Source organism: Bubalus kerabau, chromosome 3 (genome assembly GCF_029407905.1).
Source record: "Bubalus kerabau isolate K-KA32 ecotype Philippines breed swamp buffalo chromosome 3, PCC_UOA_SB_1v2, whole genome shotgun sequence".
Lineage (NCBI taxonomy): Eukaryota > Metazoa > Chordata > Mammalia > Artiodactyla > Bovidae > Bubalus > Bubalus kerabau.
Genome location: NC_073626.1, coordinates 151,779,864 through 151,801,468, shown reverse-complemented (window position 1 = coordinate 151,801,468; position 21,605 = coordinate 151,779,864). Strand labels below are relative to the sequence as shown.

Here is a 21,605-nt window from a genome sequence, read left to right as displayed (position 1 = left end):
TTATGTCTCTCACACTCTGGGACATGTAGACTTCTGTTTAATCCTGTCTGCTGGGGACAGAGGGTGTAAGTCAAGCTTCTCAGGTATCAAATATGTAGTATCCCATCATGCATGCTTAAGCATGGTGTGTTCTGCCAGCTTCAAGATAATTAGGGTGTTTGTTATAGTGGAAAGGGAAGGGAATTGGAAAGGCTTTTACACTAGGGTGATGGGCTAATAACTCTCCTTAAGTGTCCTGTTTGGGCCTAAAAGATAGATATTAAAGATGGGTACACATGTGAGGGGCATTTCAGGATATTACATGAGGTTCCTGAAGTCCTATACTTGTGTGACTCTGATTCAGACTAACAAAGTTATCACCAGTTGCTTTTTCATTTGGTAACTTGTTGCAGGAGACTAGTTTTGAAGGCATCTGTTTGTTATTAGTAGGGGCTTCCCAGGTGGCTCATTGTTAAAGAATTTGCCTGAAATGCAGGAGATGCAGGTTTGATTCCTGGGTCAGGAAGATCCCTTAGAGTAGGAAATGGTAACTTGGAGTAGGAAATGGTAACTAACTCCAGTATTCTTGCTTGGAAAATCCCATGGACTGAGGAGCCTGGCAGGCACAGTCCATGGAGTCAGAAAGAGTAGGACATGACTTAGTGAGTAAAAAACAACAAACAAACCACCTTTTATTTGCATGATGCATGATAAGTCACTTCAGTTGTGTCCAACTCTGTCTGACTCTATGGACCATAGCCCAACAGGCTCCTCTGTCCATGGGATTCTCCAGGCAAATACTGGAGGGGGTTACCATTTCCTTCTCCAACCTTTTATTTACCTCTCCTTTTAAACTGAAAGGAGAAAAAAATGTTTTATCCACTCCCATTACCTCTTTAGGTGGCTCAGAGGTTAAAGCATCTGCCTGCAATGCAGGAGACCTGGGTTCGATCCCTGGGTTGGGAAGATCCCCTGGAGAAGGAAATACCAACCCACTCCAGTATTCCTGCCTGGAGAATCCCATGGATGGAGGAACCTGTTGGGCTACAGTCCACGGGGTCGCAAAGAGTCAGACATAGCAAGTACTAATTGAACATGTACTCTATTTAGAACATAGCATTAGACAAGGTACAGATATATAGGAAAAATAAAAAAATTCTTTGGTGAATTTACCTTTTGGTGAAAGTGATATATAACAAGGTTAGAAGTGCACTAACCAGGCTAATGGAACATACTGAGGCTTTGAGCACTGAAACGAAGATTAGCATATTGATCAGAGTTAGAAGGGTTACAAAATGTAGTAGCTGCCATAAGTATATTCTGCCATAAAAACCGATTAAAAAGGAAACAGGAATGAAATACCAATTGCTCTTAGTCTTGATTTTAATCAGAACCACTGCTTTTAGTCTTGATTTATGGCCTATTCTGTTTTCATTTGGGCTCTGGAAATGTGCACATTGTTCATTTATGTGACAAATTCAGAACAGGCAAATGGAAACATCATGAGAAAATGAAAAGAAAAAGCTTGAACAGGAGGCTGGCATTTTGGAAATATAATGTTTATCACTGAAGACTCAATACATCTTTTCAGCTCTCCATTGGCATGACTAATTTAAATGTGTTAAGGTTAGGGAACATTTACCGTTGTTTCCTTTCCCTTTCCCTTTCAGAAATGTGGGATTTCCCTCGTGGCTCAGACAGTAAAGAATCTGCCTGCAACGTGGGTTCTATCCCTGGGTTGGGAAGATCCCCTGGAGAAGGGAACAGCTACCCACTCTAGTATTCTGGCCTAGAGAATTCCATGGACAGAGGAGCCTGGCAGGCTACAGTCTGTGGGGTTGCAGAGTCGGACATGACTGAGTGACTTTCACTTACACTCACTCTTAAGAAATGTGAGCAATCTGTAAGGTTGGTAACATTTTCTGCTGCTTCAGGCTGCTTTGTCCTTCATGGCAGAGAAGTGGAGGGCATTCATGAAACACGCTAGAACCCTAAATCCCACTAGCTCATTCAATATTATTGTCCCTTTGCTATAGTGAGGTTCTCTGTTAGGTATTACACAGGATACAAAATGTGTAAGACTGCCTCAGTTCTCAAGAAGTTTTATAATTAAGTGGCAGAAGATAAATAGGGATGTAAGTAGCCCCATTTTGTAGGCAGAGGGATCCTAAAAGCTCTCAGTGCTATATCACAGGATGAAGACTAAAATCCTTCCTTCCCACAGCCTCAGAGGACAAGAGCACAGACGACCTCAGTACATAATGAGGCTGCACAAGCAAGCAGAGAGCAGGCCAGGTTGAACCTCGTCCTCAGCCTTGGTGCTCCCTCTTCTCTCTGGTTGGAGAATTCTGTATTCAGTTAACATCTAGGCATCCTTCAGCCAAAACTCATCTGTCACTTTATTGGAGATACTGTCTTATCTCCCCCGATAAGTTCAAAGTCTCATTCATAAGATCTCTCAGCACAGAGTTTTCTCCTTTATTGTGCTTATCGCTGCTGCAATTTTACACCAACTTAGGGATGCTTAGTTGATTAATTTCTGTCTCTCAGCTAGACTGTGTGCATCATACGAGGACAGTGCCATATCTCTGTGGCCATTATTATATCTAGCACACAGTATGGACTCAGTATGGTCCAGAAAGTCTTTAAAATTTGTTGAATAAACACATGGATTGATGGATGAATTAATGAATAAATAATATGAAAAGCAGAATAAAACACCATTATAGTTTAGAGGAAGAAGGGAACAAAAAAATTAAATTAATCATCCACCTGCAGTATGTCCTGTGGTGAACACTAGGGAGATCAGAAAAGGTTTCAAAGAGGAGGTGGCACTTGAATTGGATCTTGAAGGATGTTTGGGTTCAGCCACATATAGATTACAGGTGAAGATATGACTGGAGCAAAGGTATGGAAGAAATCTCAGCGTGTACATGATGAACAATGAACATTAATTTAGTTTGGTGTATTTTTATAATTTTCAACATATTTTATAGGTTTTCTTACACAGGTAAGGGAGTTTTTATAGGACAGATAGCTTATCTAAATAAGTTTTCTTTGGATGTAGTATCATTTATGTTTGAGATACATACATGCACACATATATATATGTTTATAGATAGGTATGTACACATATACATTTCAAACATAAATGACATGTCCATATATATGTATACATGTATAAGAATATATGCACATATATATTTTTCTTTTTATGTCATCATTTAGCAGTTTATGTAATTTTCCCACCTGATCTTCCCTTAGAATCTGTGTTTTCTGAATATCATGAGATGTAGGAGAGTTTAATTGAAAAAGCCCTGACTTTGATAATCCATGTTCCTAAACTAAAGGCTAGCTGAATATGTTCTAGATATTGTGGACAATGGGATTGTGGACAATCCCATCTTTTTTAACTTCAATGTTTTCATCTGTAAAATGGAGTGAAGAGTATCTACTGAACAAAATTTGTAAGAATTGAAAAGTACATTGTCAATGATGTATACTTTGTCATACACATGTTTCAGAAAAAACACTAAAAGGTCATATCCCAGAATTATCACATTTATGAGATGTACAAGATATACAATTTTTTCTTTAGGAGCTCTTGTATTAGCCAAAATCACTTCCTTGTACTTTCATACTTTAAAAAGAGTTGGACTATAAAGAAAGCTGAACACAGAAAAATTGATGCTTTTGAACTGTGGTGTTGGAGAAGACTCTTGAGAGTCCCTTGGACTTCAAGGAGATCCAACCAGTCCATCCTAAAGGAGATCAGTCTTGGGTGTTCATTGGAAGGACTGATGTTGAAGCTGAAACTCCAATACTTTGGCCACATGATATGAAGAACTGACTCATTTGAAAAGACCCTGATGTTGGGAAAGATTGAAGGCAGGAGGGGAAGGGGACGACAGAGAATGAGATGGTTGGATGGCATCACCGACTCAGTGGACATGAGTTTGGGTAAACTCCAGGAGTTGGTGATGGACAGGGAGGCCTGGCATGCTGTGGTTCATGGGGTCGCAAAGAGTTGGACAGGACTGAGCGACTGAACTGAACTGAATTGAATTAAATAAATCCCTTTTTCAAGTGCTAAAGCATTACAAATGGATATACAACTCAACTGTGCATTTTTGTTATTGCTTATATTCTCTAGTTTGATTTGCATTTTATTGCCACTCTTCCACCTTACCAAACTTGGCTCACAAACTCTTTAGTAGAAAGATCCTCTGCTCCACTTACTTATTTTTTGTTTCTCCAAGAATATCTGGCCTCATATTGTGCCAACAGCAGGTGCCCAATGAACACTCACTGAGATGAATAGGTATTATATAAAAATCTTTTGGCAAAACCACTTGGGAGAAGCAGCTGCAGACGTGGCTGGCAGCACACAGTGGCCATCATGCCTTCTTGGGGGCAGGTGGGTAACTCAGGGCTTCCCTGGCAGGAGCACGGCAACCCTGGTTACTGTCTTCATCTTCAGCCAGCTCAGCTGTCCAATTGTCAGGAAAGTACAGCTGAATACTGAGAAAATGTAATCATTTCTCGAAGATGTTTCCTTTAGTCTGATTTGACTCTATTATTTGTCAGTGAAAAGTTGGGCCATTTATTACTTATTTCTTAAGATAAAACTGTATCAGTTTCCTGTTACTGCAAAAAAAAAAAAAAAAAAAGACCACAATCTTTTTGGCAAAAAATAGCACAGATTTATGATATTAACAGTTTTATAGGTCAGAAGTTGAAAATGGACTGGCAGGACTGTGTTCCTTCTGGGGACATCATTCATTTCCTTGTCCTCTCCAGCTCCTAGAGGCTGCCTAGGCTCACTACCCTGCCTGCCTTCTGCTTCTATTGTCACAACTCCATTTCTGACTATGTTAGGCCCACTTGGATAATCCAGGATAATCTCCTATTATATGATTCTTGACTTATTCACCCAGGCAAGATCCCTTTTGCCAGGTGAGGTAACATCTTCATGGTTCCAAGGATTAGAATTCAGACATCTTTAGGGGGACATTATTCTGCCTACCACAACAACTCATCAAAAATGCCCCTTTGAGTTTATATTTATTTGTCAAAATAAGACAAAACCCACAAAAAGAGTCTATATTTGCTCATGGACATGATGGCAAAGCACTTGTCTTTTCTGCACCAAAGAAATGGCAACACACTCCAGTATTCTTGCCTGGAGAATCCCAGGGACAGAGGAGCCTGGTGGGCTGCCGTCTATGGGGTCGCACAGAGTTGGACACGACTGAAGTGACTTAGCAGCAGCAACTTCTAAAGTGAAAGTCTTAGTTGCTCAGTCGCGTGCGACTCTATGACGCCATGAACTGTAGCCCACCAAGCTCCTCTGTCCATGGAATTCTCCAGACAGGAATACTGGAGTGGGTTGCTATTCCCTACTCCAGGAGATCTTCCCAATCCAGGGACTGAACCGGGTCTCCTGCACTGCAGGCAGATTCTTTGCCAGCTGAGCTCCCCCATTGTCTATCTTTGCTCGAAACAACACAGACCTGCAGCCTGGTTTATACCACTGCAGTGGGCTGAAATTTGCATTTACAGAGAAAAGATTGTTAGGACATGGTTTTCCGTCTCACTGGTACATACCATGTGATCATTCACTCACCTCTTTCTGCTTCTTGCCCCGGAGAGCCACGTTGCTGATGCTGTTGCTCTCACGGAGGGAGTCCACAGTGTCTCCGTAGAGCAGCTTAATGGCCCTGACCAGCCGGGCACAGGAGCGGCTGTGGTGCAGGTAGCAGTGAGGATGACAGTAGTCGATGTGGGTGCAGATGAAGCTCTGCTGGTTGCACAGCAAGATCATGACCTGGAACACAGACATCACTGAGGCTCAGCCAGGGCACAGGCCAATCGTGAGCCACGATGTCGGGTAGAACATGAAAAGTCAGAACGTCAACTTTCCTTAATGGGTCTTAAAATCACAGTAATTCCATGAGAGAACAATAATTCCCACAAGAGAACAAAGACTTACAAGCCTCTATGTACTTGACTTCTTTTGCTCCCTGGATTCACACTTGATAGAAAGCTCTTTTTAAAACAATAAAAGGTTCAGTGATCTTCAAAAACTTGGAAGTGTATGATTCCCAGATACTTTCAAATGATTCCTAACTTAAAATATATTATTTTTTTCAGCTCTGATGTTGTAGAAGGAGCCCGTAGAAGAGCAGAAAATGATGAGAAGTTCCATCCCAAAGGATTTGGCTGGCCTTTGACAGCTGTGGGATGTCTTTAACTCCAGCCCACCTACATGGAACTTGAAAACATTTCTGTACCTTCCAACTTGGCCTCTAACCTTCAACTGGGCTTGAATCCACTGTAGAACTTCGTTTCCTCTCTACAAACAATTTGCTTTCAGCTTTGGGTTATTCTAGCTCCTCACTTGTGGCTTGATCTGGCTCAAATTCTCATATCTCCTAGACTTCCCAAATAGGATTCCAGAAAAGAACTCAGTTGATTTAAAGGATAGGGTTATTTTAAGAAAAGGAATGAAGGCCCTAGGGTTTAAAACTTCTTAAGTTGCTTTCCTAAAAAGGGAATAGCATTCCTAAAGATGCAAGTTTAGTCAAATCTGCATAGAGTAATCTTTTGAATGATTCTGTCCTTCATGAAACTAGTTCCGACCCCAACACCTAACCTGTGAGGTGCCATATTGGATGCAGAACATAAAATAAGTCTACATGAATAAGACCAATCAGACCTACTAGGCAAGGATGACATGCATTTCCTTGGAAGAAGAGGTCTGCTTACCATGAGACAAAGGTAAACAACAGTAAAAATGCACTCCTGTCAAAGTCATCTAACAATATCTCACACTCTTCAAAGTTTAAAAAATACAGGTTTTGTGCGAGCAGAATATCCAGATCTCTCTCAAGATTCATTGAAGATGCCCAATATTTCTGTTTATACTGATATGAGGCAGGGCACAAATAAGAACTGTAAGGTTTCCCTTGTTATTCTTGAACCTCGACAAAACCTGGTTCTTTGACTAACAAAACAGACAAACTTCTAGTAAGACTGATCAAGAAAAAAGAAAGCAAAGATATAACCTATCAATATCAGAAACAGTAAAGCACATCACTGTAAATCCCACAGAATCTAAGATGATCTTAAGAGACTATATAAACATCTATTTGCTAATAAATGTGAATATTTGGATAAAATCAACAAATTTCTAGGGAAAAAAAATCAATTTGCTTAAACAGATCCCAGAAGAAACAGAAATCTGAATGATTTTAATCATATGACATGAATTAAATATATAATTAAAAACTTTCCTACAAAGAAATTTTTAGGTCTAGAAGATTCACCAGTTATTTTGAAAAAATATCTCTGGTCTTAAACACAAACACTTCTAGAGGGCTAACATGGTACAGAAAACTAAAATGCATTATTGAATAAAACTGAAGCAATTCAGGACTTCCCTGGTAATGCCAGCAGATCAGAACACACCTGCCAATGAAGGGGACACTGGTTTAATCTCTTGTCCAGGAAGATTCACATGCCAGGGAGCAACTAAGTCCATGTACCACAACTACTGAGCCTGTACTCTAGAGCCTGGTGCCAAAACTACTGAGGCCCATGCACCTAGACCTTGTGCTCTGCAACAAGAGAAGCCACCACAATGAGAAATCAGCAAGTAGTCCCCAGTAGCCGCAACTAGAGAAAGTCCGAGCAAAGCCATGAAGACCCAATCCAGCGCAGTCAAAAAATAAACAAACAATTAAAAAACATGAAAATAAAATTGAAGAGATCTTAAATAAATAAATAATGGAGCATAAGTTAAGGGAGGGTAGACCATTTTATACATTAGAAACTTAATAAAGAATTTCAATTCCTCAATTTTAGCTATCTTTATATTCAATATAAGGCTGCTGTAGAAGCTTTTTTTATGGAAACTAACAAGGTTATTTTAATAGAAATGAATATAGCCAAGAATAGACCAGGTCATCCTGAAGAAGAACAGAGCTAGAGGATTTACACTTATGTGAGCGAAAGAAACCAGACACAACAGAGTACCTAGCATGTGACATGCATTTCAAAAACAAACAACACTAATCTTCCATGTTAGGATAGTAGTTACCAGGAAGGGAGGGTAGTATTTGGCAGAGGGCCTGGGTAGGGCTTCTAAGGTACTGCTAATGTTCTTCGTGACTTGGTGGTGGTTACACAGATGTGTCTACTTTATGAGAATTTATTGAGCCGTGCACATAGGTTTTGTATGCTTTTTAATATGTAGGTGTGACTTAACTACAAAGTTGACTTAAAAAATAGTTATCTCAGAGATTCTCAAAATCAGCTGGTTCTGGGAATCAGCCAGTTCCAAGGGCTATCCCTGTACACTCTGAGTGTGACGTACCAGGCAGCCCTTATCTGACCCTACTAGAAGTCAAATGAAAGAGGAGATGGAGACATTCCATAACTAACATCAATAACAGTGCTGCCAGTACCCTGCCAACTGTGGATCTCACATCATACTTCCTGAGCTTTCTCTTCCTTTCTTCATGCCCTTGAAGTGCAACCTGTGTTTGGGACTCCCTCTTGCCTGTGCCCTCAGGAGAACCCTTTGAGGTGTGACCTTAATCATAGAATCTCCATGTCCTGGTTTAGTGTTTGATAGAATGCAGACTCAAGACTGACACCATGATCTTTCTCTCAGCACTTGTGAAGACTTGTGTAAAACTGATCATGAGGCCTTGACTGTGTTACCCAAGTTCTCTCAAACACCAACCTGGCTTGGTCCCTCAGGGGTCTCCCTGACTGACTCACAAGCCAACCATAACAAAGAACCCTTGGTCTTAGATAAGGTTCAAATGAATACAGTCCAGCAGAAGACCCATCTTAGTGAGGATCCAGAGGTTCAGCTGAAATGTGGACATATAGATGTCTAAGAGGCTGAAATGGATGCATATTTTTAGTATAGTCTTTTGTCCTCTCTTCACAGATCTGCCCCGAGTGCCGAAAGAAATTGATCTCAGGGCTCTTTCTGAGACTCCTACTTACATGAAGCCATGACATGTTCCTGTGGTAATTTTCCTCCATGCCGGCTGTACTCATGCCCTCGGGCTCAATGCTGGGCTCACTTGCACTCCAAGGACTCCCTTCTTCAAAAGAAAAACACCAAGAAAGGTTGTACTGTTCTGTCTCCCTGGAGAGCACATTGCTACGGTATCATGGTCCATGCTTTTGAATCCTAGGGCACACTACCATGGCCAATGGGTTACAGGGCATAGCATTGACTTTAGTGGAGGAATATTAATAGGAGATGTTCCCTTTACCACCAGCTGAACCAGCAATTACAAAGACATTTATGATCTCTGTTACAGAGGCTTCCATTTTGAGACATGGGAGCAGAGGAAAAAAAAAAACACAGAGCCAAGTCCTTGAATTGCTGAGATGAGCAAGTTATTGGTTGAGTGTGCCCAAACCCATTCCAGACTGCCCAGACCTCGCAGGTGGAGGTAAGTAGGGACACCAGCCAACCTGCAGTGGCCACAAAAGGTGCTGCCACCTCCACGGGGCTGTGTCCTCCGCTAGTGTAACTGCTCTTCACACCAGCTGGCTTTGCTATCAGAGCTACTTCAAAGATGGGTGGTGCCTCAAAAAAAGAATGGAATTTGGAAGTAATTGTGCCCAGTTGTGGTAACTCTTTGTCCAAATTCCTCTCTGAAGGAGACATGTCGCAGGAATTCTTAGTATACTAGATATACTAGATAGTATACTTAGTATACTAGACAACAAAGCTTTGCGCTCCAATCTACCAGCTTTTCTGGGTATTTTCTATGACAAAACTATGCCTCTAGCTTGGACAGTTTGACTTAACTGGTTAGGCTAAAGGGATCAATTTAAATAATTAATTCAAATAATGTTTTTCCCCAAACTAACTGATGATACTGTTACAGCTCAGATCTGAAACTAAAGATGGCATGAGGCTTTTTTTCTATTATGTTCTTGAAAAATAGGCTGAATCTCAATTAATGCATAAATTAGCTATTTTCAAAGGGAAGGGTGGGTAGGTGTAGAAACATTTTCTATTTTAAATTCTCTTTGATTAAACATACTCAGCTCCTATTTCAGCAGGCTAAATTGATAATTTATCCACATTCCCTGGATAACTTCTAACTAACTTCTGAAATAACTTAACTTATAAAGAAGAGCTTTCCATTTTGGTTTTCACACAGGGACTGAATGGCAAAGAATATGTACTTCAATTTTTACCTAACAAATTCTAGACAGCTGGTGAGTTCTACTGGCATGCACATTTAATCTTTTTCTTGTCTCTTAAGATGATGATCAGAGCCCATAGGACTAACATATTTTGGGATTCACAATCTCTTTGGGTTCTATGGTGACAGTCTACAACTCTAATATCCTGATTGTATATAAATCTGATTCTCAGGAGTTTGATATACTTTATAATCATTCCTAATTTATCTTTAGAGCATCTTTTCACTGTGGGTAAGGAGCACACAGAATTATTCTTATTGGGTAACTGGGGAAAACAAATTCCCAAGAAGTTAAGTGACTTGCTGAAGGTCACTAATCATTAGGTGTAGACAATCTTTCCTTTCTAAAATTTTGGTTGTTTTCACTGAGAAAGAGAGACTTTATTTTACAGAGTACATTAAGTCAGCTTAACATCAAGAGAATGTCTACATTTTGCTTTAAAGGTCCTGTTCAGAAGTATAAAGGCATAAAGCATTTGGATCTCAAAAAAAAAAAAAAATCTGTCGTCGTCCCTAAAGTATTTTCTTTCCCTACTGTAGACTTTATATCCTCCCTGCTCAAGCTGTGGTCCTTGAACCAGCAGCATCAGCGTCACCACAAAGCTTGTTAAAAGGGTAGAATCTCAGCCTCCTATTTCAGAGATGCTGAATCAGATTCTGCGTTTTAACAAGCTCCCAGCTGACTCTGTGCACAGTAAGGTTGGAGCAGCCCTGCTCTGGAAGGCAACATCGTTTACAGACCCAGTGGGTACTCTAACCTACGGCTCTGCCCTCCGCCTATGGACCTGTAAGGAAATGGACTTGAGCTGTATGGGGATTTGGGCTCTGTCTTCCTACCCCCCACGTCCCTGCACACACCCACTCCTCTATGTTACCTAGGTCAGTGACAGTGTCCCTGCTTTGGGACAGCTGCAGCTCCTCAGCCTCAGACTCTGAGTCCTGCCGTGATAACTTGCTGCTCTTTAAGCTGCCGACCCGGCGAATGCTGGACAAGGAACCCCCCTTCTTCACCTGGAAACTGCGGGTTCCTTTAATCTGGAGCAGGCGGGAACCTCCTATCCTGATCTTCCTGCTGGGAACTGTATTAAAAGAATAAAATAGGGCTTTTTCCCCCTTAGTTCTCCCCAGTAAGCGTCAGAGCCAAGCTCTCCCCAACTTTGTCACTGAACAACCTCTTCTCTGCTGGTCTGGACAAGGAGCTTCTCCCAAGTGCCCAGCCAGGCAGCTTTGTTGGACGGGCAGGAGGCTGGGTCCACCAGGAAGGGCTGGTGCAGCTTCTTTCTTGGACACACAGCTCATCGGTGCTGGGAACAACCTGCTCTCTCTCTCTGGCCCAGAATTCACAAGCATGAGCGTGCCCTCACCATGGAGTCCTCCAAGACTGTTAGCATGTTGACATAGCATCATTGCTTGATTTCACAGAATCATCAGTCATGTGTTTTTGTCTTTTGAAATAGGACAGGCAGATTTATGTGAGTTTGGGAAACCCCATCATGGGAAACCCTTTCATTTGGGAATACCTCAATAAGAAATAAAAACAACAGTTGCTTCACTCTCCAACAATCAGCAGTGGGGTCCGCTCGGCTCCTCAGCAAAGGCACTAAAAGAACTGTTTTCAGTGGGGTGCTTTGGGTGAACACGAGTGTGAAATGGTTCCATTTTCAATGCGCCTAGTGATTGCTCCTCTTAGTCAAAAGGTTGAGTGAGATATGAGTCCAAAGGTTGCAACACCCTGCGCCAACCTTACAGTCTACATACACCGAGAAGAACATGCATTACTCCTCTTTAGTGTTCTGGAAGAAACAGTCATCAGTGAGGAAAATTAAAGGGTAAAAGAAACACGTTCATCTAGAAACCTACTTTTTAATCAAAAGCATCCTTATTTCCCATAGTCATATCCACACCTCCTTCCTTTTCCTCTGAAGATCTGGGATTGTCATATATTGATACTGTAAGGGTGATTCTGAAAGTTTAGGGCTTCAAGTAATACTCAGGAAGGGGCTGTTTTTTAAGTTTTCCTTCTTAAGACATGAACAAGATTTCTTACTAATTATGCAAGATACAGCTATTAATATTTTAGTCCCAATCAAGAAGGTTGCATTTTAGTCTCAATTTGCTTACCCATAGGAGAGTTAGTCTGTGACTGTGATAGAAGATTGTACCACTCCATAAAATGTTAATTAAGTATACACTTTTAGTGACATTTAAAGGAGCCTAGAAGATATCCTGTTGAATCATGTGAAATGTTTAATCTCTAATTTATACCCATGATTGAGAAAGACTAAAATTATCACCACTCAGCTGGCAATGGCTTCATGGAGCTCCCTGAACACATCTGGATAGAATTTCACATCCAGACAGAAGTTCTTGCAGCACAGTTGAATACATTCCATAAAGACCATAATGCTCAATTTTAGTAATAGCACAAACTCATCCACTGTATTTTTCAGTATTATTTTTAGGCACAATTGAGACTTTATGACTTATCTGAAATGCATTTGAAACAGAATATAGTTATTTTTAAAGACTATTAATACAATTATGTCAAAATAGACTGGGAAGTAGACAAAAAGATTAAAGAAAGAATTTTAAAATTTTACAGAGGCACATTTTGTCATTCTTTGTCTGATTTCATGATATTTTTCTGCTTACAAATATAGTACAGTAACCCCAATTTAATATGATGCAAAAAAATTTAACTTTGAGAACCCTGTTCTACTACCAAAGATAATTGGAAATATCATATAATTAAAAAAATAATATTCAGAATTATGGCATTGGTTATTTACAAAGGACATAGTAGTTAGGATTCAGATTTGGTAAAGTACATCCATGACAATGAGAACTAATATTAAAGAAACAAATTCATCTATATTGGATAAAACATTTCTTTTCCCTTTTCTCTAACACCACATCATAGCAAGTCCTGCTGATGCAACACTTCCAAATATAGGATTTTGAAAGCCCCATCACCTATTCCCTGGACAAATATAACCAACAAACTGTATTCTCTTACCCCTACTCCTACAGTTTGAATCATCTTTTAAATACATAGTCACAAATACAAATATTATATCACTTTTCTGGTCAAAATCTCCCAACAACTATCCGACACATTTAAATAGAATTAAATTTCTAACCATATTTACAGACCCTGTTTATTTGACCTTTGCTCAACCCCATCTTTTAACACCCTTCCTCCAACTCATTCTATTGCAACCATGTTGGCGTCCTTGCCCTTCTTCACATGCTCCCATGTTCCTGCCTCAGAGCCTTGTTCTCACTGTTATCTCTGTTTGGAAGACTTTTCTCTCAGCCCTTAGCATGACTGGATTCTTCACATCATGCAAATCTCAGCTCAATGTCACTTGTGACTAGAATCCCTCCTACTCCAGGTCACTACCAATTCTCTGACTCTAACTTGATTTCTTCATACTATTTATCTCTACTTGAAAGTCCAGAATTTAATGTTATTCATTATTAGCTAATCTAAATTAAAATATACATGGGAAATTTCCCCTGTTTATTGCTGTATTCTAGGAACCTGTAATAGTGCCTGGTATACAGCAGATGTTCAGTACATGATTATTGAGGAATCACACATGTCTTGGTATCTGTATTCTGGAAAGCCAGTCTTAGTTTGTATCTGGAATATGGATAAAATGATATCAGATCTTGCTCAGAGATTTTAGTTAAGACATTTTTCATTCTAAGGATGATTTCGTATTAGTTTTCCTTTGTAGAATCCCAACTGTCCTCAGGTTGTTTATTTCAAGAACTGACATTTTTAGTTGTTATACAAACAGATGGTATGAAACTTTAAATAAAATTTTAATAATCTGAGTTAGCAGGGTCCCTGCGGTCCCCGTTTTCACATCGGCTTTAGCATCTGGTATCAGCTTGTTAAAAGGATTAAGGAGTATTTAGGAATCTTTGAAAAGTTTCTTGCCAACTGGTAAAGGACATTTTATGAATATGTTCTCATTTTATTTATACTTCTAGCTTTCTGCTCTTAATTTATTAAATAGGTTCATATGATCCCATAGCCATTCTATGAGAAGAAAAATGCTTGTGCATTTGAACATTAAAGGCAATTTACATAAATGATAATCATGAAATTAATGTTCTTAAAAATTAATCTGAGGTTTTATTTCTTAAAATGATATAGAATTTACTCTGCTGAAATGTAACCATGTCAGTATTAATGCTTTTTGCTTCAACTACTTTAAATAATAACTAGCATAATAATTTTGAGTGGGGAAAAAAAGTCCCTGTAGGATATGTTTAAAATATGTAAGTTTCACAGAAACAGAATCACAGATATAGAGAACAGACTGGTGGTTTCCCAGGGAGAAGGAGTCGGGGGATGGAATGAGAGGCTGGGGTTAGCAGATGTAAACTTTTATATATCCAATGGATAAACACCAAGGTCTTTGCATACCACTGAGAACTATATTCAATATTCTGTGATAAACCATAATGGAAAAGAATATAAAAAAGAATATATATATGTCTAACTAAACCACTTTGCTATATAGTAGAAACACAACATTGTAAAGCAACTATACTTCAATTTTTAGAAAGTGATAAAAAAAAGATGGAAGTTTCTCATCATACGCAGTCCTCTTTGTCAGAAGTAGAAGTATTTGAACAAACCTTGACTTGATACTTCTTACTATCAGAAACTGATAAAACTTGGCTAATTCTTCCTGCAACATGGCTTCTGTTCACCATAAATTCAACACAATATATTTACATTTTTAAATGTTGTGACAACACTCTGATCTTGAAATATTAAAAAGGTTTTTTTTTTTCAGAATATATCCACTCTTTACGAAGTTTTAAATATTTTAAATATGTTGTGTTTTTCTTTATTTAGGGCTATACTTTTTCAGATTTTTTAAATTGTAGGTTATTACAAGATGCTGAGTATACATCCCTATGCTATACAGTAGATCTTTGTTGTTTATTTTATATATAGTAGTATCTCCTCCTGCCCCACCCCCTGCTATCCTCTTTGGTAGCCACAAGTTTGCTTTCTATGTCTGTGAGTTTATTTCTGTTTTGTAAAAAAATTCATCTGTATCATATTTTAAAATTCCACATATAAGTGATACCTTATATTTGTCTTTCTCTATCTTCACTTAATATGTTAATATCTAGGTCTGTCCATGTTGCTACAAATAGCATTATTTCATTCTCTTTTATGACTCATATTCAATTGTATGTATATGTATGTGTATATACACACCACATCTTCTTTATCCATTAGTCTATAGACATTTAGATGACTTCCGTACCTTGGCTATTGTAAATAGTGCTGCAGTGAACACTGGGGTGCATGTATCTTTTCTAATTAGTTTTCTCCAGATTTATGTCCAGGAATGGAATTGCTGGATCATATGGTAACTATTTTCAGTTTTTAATGATCCTCCATATGGTTCTTCATGGTGGCTGCACCAATTTTCATTCCCACCAACAATGTAGGAAGGTTCTTTTTTCTCCACACTCTCTCCAGTGTTTATTATCTGTAGACTTTTAATGATGACCATTCTGATTTTCATGAGGTGATACCTCATTGCAGTTTTGATTTGCATTTCTCAAGTAATTAGTGACATTGAACATCTTTCTATGTGCCTGTTGGCCAGGTCTTCTTTGGCAAAATATCTGTTTAGGTCTTCTGTAGGGATATTTCTTTTGAGAAACATGTATTGCTTGAACTACCAAACATTTATGGAGTCACTGACTACAGAAAATATACCAGTGGAGAAAACTGTCTTTGACTCTTTTTACAAATATGCTGATATTCATTTAATGGAAATTTTTTAGAAAAACACTGAAGGGCAATAAAATTTAAGAAATACAAAAATCAGAGAAGTTAACAGTTTAAAGGAGGCTTTAAAGAGCACCTTAAAACTTTGCAATCTTTGATTCATATTTAGGATTTTCTGCATGGGTTCTGATCTATATGCTCATAATACACATTTTAAAAAAACCAATGATGATTATTTATTATTTCCTAATTAGAGACTGTGTCCTTATTGAGTTTACGTTTTACTTGCATTGTTCATTTAAGTTAAAGTGAAAGTTGCTCAGTCATGTCTGACTCTTTGCGACCTCATGGAATTCTCCAGGCCAGAATACTGGAGTGGGTAGCCTTTCCCTTCTCCAGGGAATTTTCCCAACCCAGGGATTGAACCCAGGTCTCCCGCACTGCAGGCAGATTCTTTACCCAGTGAGCCATTTGGGAAGCCCAAGAATACTGGTGTGGGTAGCCCATCCCTTCTCCAGGGGATCTTCCCAACACAGGGATTGAACTGGGGTATCTCCTGCATTGCAGGCGGATTTCTTTAACAACTGCACTATCGGGGAAGCCCATTGTTCATTTAAAGCTCTCAGCATTATAATGTAGTAGGTGTTAATAATCTAATTTTACAGAGAAGAAAATTGGCTTAGCAGCTAAACTTGGACAAGGTCACATAATCAGTTACTCTATTTCACCATTTTAAGATGCACATTTTTCTTTTTTTAACATTTGAACATCTCTGCAATTGAGATTTGGCTTACAATTGATGCCATCTTAAGATATCACTAGAGCCAGGTGGTACTTGTGACACATTTGCCATTGCTTGTGTTCGTGTGAATATCTAAAGCACCAGCAACAAAATGTACAAAATGAGTGCCAGTGTCTTTTAAGTCTCAGGAGCCGAATGATAGTTGGGTGAAGGAGTGGGTGAGGTGGTAAGTCATGTATGTTCGGCAACATTCCTGAAACAGGAATTGAAGGTAGGCTAGCTTCATACAACTGCACATTGGCTTATGTAACAAGCACCAATAGCTTTACAGATTCATTTAAGAAATGGTGTATTACTAACATTCTGATGACACAGAGGACATTATCATACGTAAAAACCCAGACAGTGACAATTTTGAGTTAAAAAGTGATTAAGAATTTGAACTCTGAATTGCAGATAGTTTAGGAAAACTAATTAGTTTACTTTCCTGCAGAGAGAATCATACGGACTGGTAATAAAAATCTACATCTAATTACGTCTGAAAGTCTTCTTTCAATAAGAATAAAACAAATTAATTGATAAGAAAGCATGTGTAAGAGCTGAAAGGGGAGTATTTTTCCCTTGTTATGGTATATAAACGGAGAAGGCAATGGCACCCCACTCCAGTACTCTTGCCTGGAAAGTCCTATGGACGGAGGAGCCTGGTGGGCTCCAGTCCGTGGGGTCGCTGGGAGTTGGGCACGACTGAGTGACTTCACTTTCACTTTTCACTTTCATGCATTGGAGAAGGAAATGGCAACCCACTCCAGTATTCTTGCCTGGAGAATCCGAGGGACAGAGGAACCTAGTGGGCTGCCATCTATGGGGTGCACAGAGTCAGACACGACTGAAGTGACTTAGCAGTAGCAGTAGATGGTATATAAAATAATGGTTTATTTTACAACTAATGGCATCTTATATTCAATGGGGTATGGAGAGATGCTGAGCTAGAGTTCAACTCCTAACTAGCATGATTGCCTAGTTGAATGAACACTGTTAGTGCTGTATGGAGCCAATAATTTGGATTTCTTTCAGTGCACAATTCTGCAGTTTAGACCCAGACCAAATATCCCTTGAGAAACCCAGAAACATGAATTAATTTTTGCTTTATCCATACCTTTCTTCTCTTCAACACCTGCATCTGATTTGAGGGTGTGGCTACTACTGTGAAGGGAATCTTTTGAGTCTTCATTTTCATCCAGGACTCCAGCAAAGCTGATCTTCCTTTCATATCTGTGCCGGTCTAATTCAGGGTCCAAACGAAGTCTGCAGCTCTCCAAGTCCTGCAATGTCAGTGGGGAGCATGTGAACGATGGCATCTCCCCAGCACTGCATTGGTCTTCTGGCAAACCTCACTCCATTCTGAGTAGCACACACAGCATTTAAATAGCCATCTGCCTTATACCAGTTTCAGACTGTGGCCATGAAAACATTTTCCTTAATCCACAGGTTAAGGATTCAATTGCAAGCCCAGGTTGTTACCTGTGCTTCTGACCAACTGGTTACAAATTGAAAGTTCCAACAACACCCCTCCTCAGTTCAGTTAATTTGCCAGAGGTGGTAACAGAACCCAGAGAAATATTTTGCTAACTAGATCACTGGTTTATCATAAAAAATATATATATAGTCAGCAATAGTTAGATGGAAGAAATGCACAGGGCAAGGAATGGGGTGAGGGTAACCAAGCTTCCAAGTCATCCAAGGGCACTGTTCTCCCCAGTTGTCACAAGTTCACCAACTGGAAGCTCTCTGAACCCTGTCCTTTTGGGTTTTTATGGAGGTTTCATTAAATAGGCATGATTGATTAAATCATTGTCACCTAGAGGTGAGGGGAGTGGGACTGAAATTTTCATTTTTCTAATCACTCGGTGACCAGCTGATCCTTAGGTAATCTAGAGGCATACCACAAGTCACCTCATTAAGACACCTTGGTCACCCTCCTTAAGAAATTCCAAGGGTTTTAGGAATACTGTGGCAGAACTACAGATGAAGACCAAACATATATTTTTTATTATAAATCATCATATCACAGAACAGAAACAGAAAACAAATACCAAGGTGACGCTTGAATTCAGTCCTAAGGATTAAGTAAAATTTGCTCAGCAAACAGGTAGGAAAAGGCAGTTCTGGCTTAAGAAACCTTGTGTATGATGACCAGAGGCACAGAACAATATCAGACAATGGGAGAATCACTCCTTCTCTTTTAGGAAGACTTCAAATATAAGAGGGGATCCTTTTCCATCCACTTATGAACAGAATGATCCCATAGCCGAAAGTAGGGAATGTAAGTATTTAGTAGGAGTTCAATCTGTGAGGTGAGCATGGACATTTGATTTGTTCGATGAATAGAGACTCGCTCATGCTGAAGATCATACTTAATCATTAATCTATAAAACACTTTCAGACCTGATAAATGAAAAATATATAAAATGCTAACCTTATTTTTATACAGTGATTTTTTTTCTAATTATGACACAAAAAGTCCTTAGATTCAAGTAGCTTGAAAAACAAAAGATATTTTGAAAAACCCAGTTTGTACCAAGATTAAAACCTTAAGCTTTTAACTGTTGTTAATAAATGAAACTTTTAGACTCTATAGTTTCTTTTCCCTTTGAATTAAGAATAGAAGTTATAGTTTGGTACTCAGAAAACTGTATCAAATCTAGAAAAAAGAAGGAACCACATGGAGTCTATTTAACATTGTCAAAAAATGTTCTAGGAATATAATTGCTCCTCTGAAATTAATCCTTTTTAGGAAAAAGAAAACAACCTAACTACTTTCCAGTTTGGCAGCCAAATTTAATTAGATAAGCTTCTTAGTTGAGACAAAAAGTAATAACAATTCTGATTCTCTAAAGTAGTTATTTCTCCCAACTTCTTGTATCTACTAGTCAAAACCCTACTTATCTTTCAAAGCTGTGTTCATATATGATCTCTTTCAGGAATGTCCTTCAGATTTTTCCAGCCCCTTCTTTGGCTAGCATTGGCCCTCTGTTCCTTTCTTGTGTGTTGTTCATGTGTTGGTTTTCCTGTTACAGCATATTCATCTCTGCATCACCCTCACTCCCACCTCTGCACCGTTTACACCACCGTTTCTCATAGCCTAACTCTCAAATATTCATATCTACTCTTCAAATATGAATGTGAATTGTGTTTTGCTTCTGATCAGGCTTTCCTGGTGGCTCAGCTGGTAAAGAATCTGCCCGCAACATGGGAGACCTGGGCTCGATCCCTCGCTTGGGAAGATCCCCTGGAGAAGGGAAAGGCTACCCACTCCAGTATTCTGCCCTGGAGAATTCCATGGACTATACAGTCCATGGGGTCACAAAGAGTTGGACACAACTGAACGACTTTCACTCGGATCGTTTAACTTTAGAAACATTTGGGATCCAGTGGTGTATTCTTTATAATGTGATTTGTTAAATCCCATTGGTACAATTGGTACAGTTTCTAGCACAATCTTGTACAAAAGCATTCAACATGTTGTTTTCCCTAATGAGTGAACACAGATGTAAAGAGACTTCTTTATGGTCATTTTCTTTGTTATTAAGGATCATCTTGGCATCCGATGGGAATTAATTTAATTCCATGCTGCTTGGTCATCAGTTATTGGTTTTACCAACTCAACAGGGAAACATTTTAATAAATTTGCAGTTTTATAGACAAAACTCTCTAAAAAAAATTTTGTGTTTTCAAGTTTGGAAGTTGATCATTGCTTGAAGAAAAATGGATTATTATGCTTTTTTAGATGATAAATCTTATAAAAATGCTGCTTTTTCCTTTTCTAGATATTCTTTATGAGTATGGTTTAATACCAGACCACCTGACCTGCCTCTTGAGAAATCTGTATGCAGGTCAGGAAGCAACAGTTAGAACTGGACATGGAACAACAGACTGGTTCCAAATAGGAAAAGGAGTACGTCAAGGCTGTATATTGTCACCCTGCTTATTTAACTTATATGCAGAGTACATCATGAGAAACACTGGACTGGAAGAAACACAAGCTGGAATCAAGATTGCCAGGAGAAATATCAATAACCTCAGATATGCAGATGACACCACCCTTATGGCAGAAAGTGAAGAGGAACTAAAAAGCCTCTTGATGAAAGTGAAAGTGGAGAGTGAAAAAGTTGGCTTAAAGCTCAACATTCAGAAAATGAAGATCATGGCATCCGGTCCCATCACTTCATGGGAAATAGATAGGGAAACAGTGGAAACAGTGTCAGACTTTATTTTTCTGGGCTCCAAAATCACTGCAGATGGTGACTGCAGCCATGAAATTAAAAATAATTTCCTTCCTTACTCCTTGGAAGGAAAGTTATGACCAACCTAGATAGCATATTGAAAAGCAGAGACATTACTTTGCCAACAAAGGTCTGTCTAGTCAAGGCTATGGTTTTTCCTGTGGTCATGTATGGATGTGAGAGTTGGACTGTGAAGAAAGCTGAGTGCCGAAGAATTGATTCTTCGAACTGCGGTGTTGGAGAAGACTCTTGAGAGTCCCTTGGACTGCAAGGAGATCCAACCAATCCATCCTAAAGGAGATCAGTCCTGGGTGTTCTTTGGAAGGAATGATGCTAAAGCTGAAACTCCAGTACTTTGGCCACCTCATGCCAAGAGTTGACTCATTGGAAAAGACTCTGATGCTGGGAGGGATTGGGGGCAGGAGGAGAAGGGGACGACAGAGGATGAGATGGCTGGATGGCAGCACTGACTCGATGGACGTGAGTCTCAGTGAACTCCGGGAGTTGGTTTTGGACAGGGAGGCCTGGCGTGCTGCGATTCATGGGGTCGCAAAGAGTCGGACATGACTGAGTGACTGATCTGA

General features: G+C 39.3%; 1 protein-coding gene across 1 annotated transcript in view; it reads right to left on the bottom strand.

Moving 5' to 3' along the window:
• UNC80 (unc-80 homolog, NALCN channel complex subunit) overlaps positions 1 to 21,605 on the bottom strand; it is a 222,889-nt gene that overhangs the window by 84,802 nt on the left and 116,482 nt on the right. The window contains exons 25-27 of the mRNA XM_055574457.1: positions 17,895 to 18,060; positions 9,001 to 9,101; positions 5,606 to 5,806 (exon numbers count right to left, since the gene is read on the bottom strand). Of these exons, the coding sequence (XP_055430432.1) occupies positions 5,606 to 5,806; positions 9,001 to 9,101; positions 17,895 to 18,060 (468 nt within the window). The remainder of the gene's footprint in view (positions 1 to 5,605; positions 5,807 to 9,000; positions 9,102 to 17,894; positions 18,061 to 21,605) is intronic.